This window comes from Condylura cristata, unplaced genomic scaffold (genome assembly GCF_000260355.1).
Source record: "Condylura cristata isolate star-nosed mole 26May11 unplaced genomic scaffold, ConCri1.0 scaffold00004, whole genome shotgun sequence".
NCBI classification, from domain to species: domain Eukaryota; kingdom Metazoa; phylum Chordata; class Mammalia; order Eulipotyphla; family Talpidae; genus Condylura; species Condylura cristata.
In genome coordinates this window covers 87,577-90,102 of record NW_004567105.1, presented here as the reverse complement: position 1 = coordinate 90,102, position 2,526 = coordinate 87,577, and the positions used below count along the sequence as shown (strand labels likewise).

Below are 2,526 nucleotides of genomic sequence, written 5' to 3'. Positions count from 1 at the left end.
GCCCCTGGGCCTCCCCGCCCCCCCCCATGGTGGAGCAGGCCCAGGCCTGGACAGCTTCTGGGGCCAGCGGGCATTGAGGGCGCGGCTTCGGCTCGGGGGCCCGGAGGGCAGGGAGCCCCCTAGCCGGCCCAGGGCTGGGCTGCCCGCTGCCCCTACTCACTGCTCAGGTAGCCCCTGGCCGCGGTGGGGACGGTCGCTCTGGCCGCGCGTCCCCGCGTCCTTCAGGCCGGGCCACCCAGCCCGCCCTCCCTGGGAACCTGACACCCACTCCCAAATGTGGGTGGAGAGGAGCCGCTGTGGGGCCGGCCCCGCCCTCAGGCCGGCGTCCGACTGGGGCTGGGTGGGCAGTGGGCTTGCAGGGCTGCCCCAGGGCCGGGGAGCCGGGGTGGGGGCCGGGCCCCCACAGGAGCTAAATATAGTGGCAGTACCAAAGGCTGCCGGGGCTGGGCAGCACCATCCAGGGCCCACTGTACCCCAGGACTGCCCAGTTCCCCACTCCAGCCCTGCCATCTGTCGCGGAGCGTGGGCCAGGGCTCCACCTGGAGGAGGGGCCCCACGCGGGCGGCGCAAGTGGCCAGGGCTGGGCTGAGGGGCCCTCTGCCGCCCTGTGCGCGGGGCGAGCGGAACAGACAGGACAGAGGCTGCGGGAGGCTTGTTTGTTTATTGTCTCATGTACACGGCCGGCGGCGCCCCTCCGCGAGGGAGCCAAGGCCCAGGGGAGTCAGGGTCCAGGTGGTCAGGAGAGGGGGTGGCGGCTGGCCAGCTGTCTCTTCTGCTGGAAGTAGGACTGGAAGCGAGACTGGGCGTACTCCTGGAGAAGACCAGCCACGTGGCGAGACTGGGAGCAGCACCCCACCGCACCCCGGGGGCCTGCCCTCCCCACTCGTCCCTGGGTGACTTACCAAATAACCAAATTCGATGGTGGACATGGAGGCCTGGAGGATGGACCAGAGGCCCCAAAAGAAATGGGATGCCAGCGCATACCTGGGGGGCAAGAAGCGGAGAGCATGCCGACCGGCCTCCGGACCTGGACGGCGCCCAGCCCCCCTCGGCCCCCCCCAGCCCGCCTCTGCAGCCTGTATCCTCCCTTCCTCACCGACTGGCCTCTACCAGCAAGTCCTCTTCCAGCTTCTTCTGCTCCTCTTGGGACATGGTCTCGCCCTTCTTCGCCTCTGCCAGGTAATGGCGGATGAAGTGGAGCTGAGACCGACAGAGAGGGCGCTGCAGGGCTCCTGCCGCCTCCCAGGGCCCGCGGGGCCGCCCGCCGCATACCTGCTGGCCCCGGGAGGGGTAGTCGGCGGGCTGGGCTCTGTAGTGAGGCCACTCCTCGTGCGTGTAATCGTACACCCACTCGCAAAAGTGGTTCCCGATGTCAAAGCCCCTGCGGACAGGTGGACACTCAGTCCCTCGCCTGGGCCCGGAGCAGGCCACCGGGAGCCACCTCACCTGTAGTTGTAACTGCTGTATTCAAAGTCCACCAGCATGAGGCTGTCGGCACTGGCCCCGGTTGGCTCAGCCAGCAACAGGATGTTCCCTGAGGCGGGGCGGGGCTCGGGTCACTCAGGGGGTGTGCCCCTGGGGCGGGGTTCCCGTGCAGCCTCCTACCTTCCTGGATGTCATTATGGCAGAAGACCACGGGCGATGGGGTGGAGCTGAGCAGCTCCCTGCGGGGCGGGGCGCAGGGCTGCAGGTCAGCGGCTGCAGGGGGCCAGAGAGCCGCCCTGGGCCTGCCCCCAGCGCCCAGAAGACCCTGGAGGGCCCACAGGAGTCGCGCCACTGCGTCCCCGCTCGTGGGCTGCCCTCACCGCAGGCTGCCCATCTCGTCCTTCAGGCTGTATGTCTCCAGCAGGTTCTGCTGGGGGAGGCCGGTGAGGGGCAGCTCCTGGATCTGCTTCAGGTACCTGGAAGCCAGGAGGAAGCCTGCAAGGCTCTGCCGACCCGTGCCTTCGCCCCCACCCTGCCAGCCTGAGTGTCTCCAGTACCCGGACACCTGTCGGGGTGACCACAGCAGACACTGGGCCCCTCCGCTAGGCCAGGGGGGGTCTGGCCTGGCACAGGTGCTCCCGCCAGGGCCTCCAGCGCAGGCGCCGCCCATGTGCACCCCAACCCCACTCACCGCTCCATGGTCCCGAACAGCCAGCGGGGCTCCTTGGCGAAGGGCATCTCCATGCCGTGGAACTGGGCCATCTTGGTGGCGATGGCAGCCGACAGCTGCGGCTCCCGCAGCTCCTGCGTCCTCAGCGGCCGGCTCTGCACCCAGGAACCTATCAGCGCGGTGAGGGGCCAGGGCGGGAGGCGGTGGGGCGAGCGGGGAGGTCAGGGCCCGGGGACGGGCGCCCTGGGGGCGGGCGGGGCCGTACTGGGATGTACTGTTCCAGCCGGCCCTCCGGGAAGACTCCGTGCAGCTGCGGCCCCAGCGAGCGCTCGGCGAGGATGGCGAACATCACGCTCTCCAGGACCAGGGAGTCCACGCCCTGGAGGGACGCGGACAGCGGGCGAAGGTCGGCGCGCGCGGCTCGGCTCGGC

The 2,526-nt window shown here is 70.2% G+C and overlaps 2 protein-coding genes across 3 annotated transcripts in view; both read right to left on the bottom strand.

Annotated features, from left to right (window-relative positions):
* CPT1B (carnitine palmitoyltransferase 1B (muscle)) overlaps positions 1 to 510 on the bottom strand; it is a 6,126-nt gene extending 5,616 nt beyond the window's left edge. The window contains exon 1 of the mRNA XM_012735072.1: positions 474 to 510. Coding sequence (XP_012590526.1) covers positions 474 to 510 — 37 coding nt within the window. The remainder of the gene's footprint in view (positions 1 to 473) is intronic.
* A 132-nt stretch (positions 511 to 642) lies between these two features.
* Positions 643 to 2,496, bottom strand: CHKB (choline kinase beta). 2 transcript variants are annotated; one of them, XM_004676365.2, is made up of 9 exons: positions 2,361 to 2,496; positions 2,117 to 2,250; positions 1,806 to 1,901; positions 1,606 to 1,664; positions 1,447 to 1,534; positions 1,273 to 1,381; positions 1,097 to 1,200; positions 903 to 984; positions 643 to 811 (listed from the first exon to the last, which is right to left on the bottom strand). In XM_004676365.2, the coding sequence occupies exons 1-9, from the start codon at positions 2,442 to 2,444 to the stop codon at positions 737 to 739; spliced, it is 831 nt and encodes a 276-aa protein (XP_004676422.1). In that variant the 5' UTR covers positions 2,445 to 2,496; the 3' UTR covers positions 643 to 736. The 2 variants fall into 2 exon arrangements, with proteins under 2 accessions (XP_004676422.1, XP_012576024.1); XM_012720570.1 differs by lacking the exon at positions 2,361 to 2,496 and having other exon boundaries at positions 1,097 to 1,172; positions 1,447 to 1,664; positions 2,117 to 2,353.
* Positions 2,497 to 2,526: the final 30 nt, after the last annotated feature.

Bases quoted from the DNA above. Each gene is read 5' to 3' on its own strand.
- CHKB (XM_004676365.2), bottom strand. From the start codon at position 2,444: ATGTTCGCCATCCTCGCCGAGCGCTCGCTGGGGCCGCAGCTGCACGGA. The intron at 1,535-1,605 runs GTAGGAGGCTGC...GCCCCGCCTCAG, and splicing joins CCATAATGACATCCAGGAAG to GGAACATCCTGTTGCTGGCT. The intron at 812-902 runs GTAAGTCACCCA...GGTCTTCTCCAG, and splicing joins CCATCGAATTTGGTTATTTG to GAGTACGCCCAGTCTCGCTT.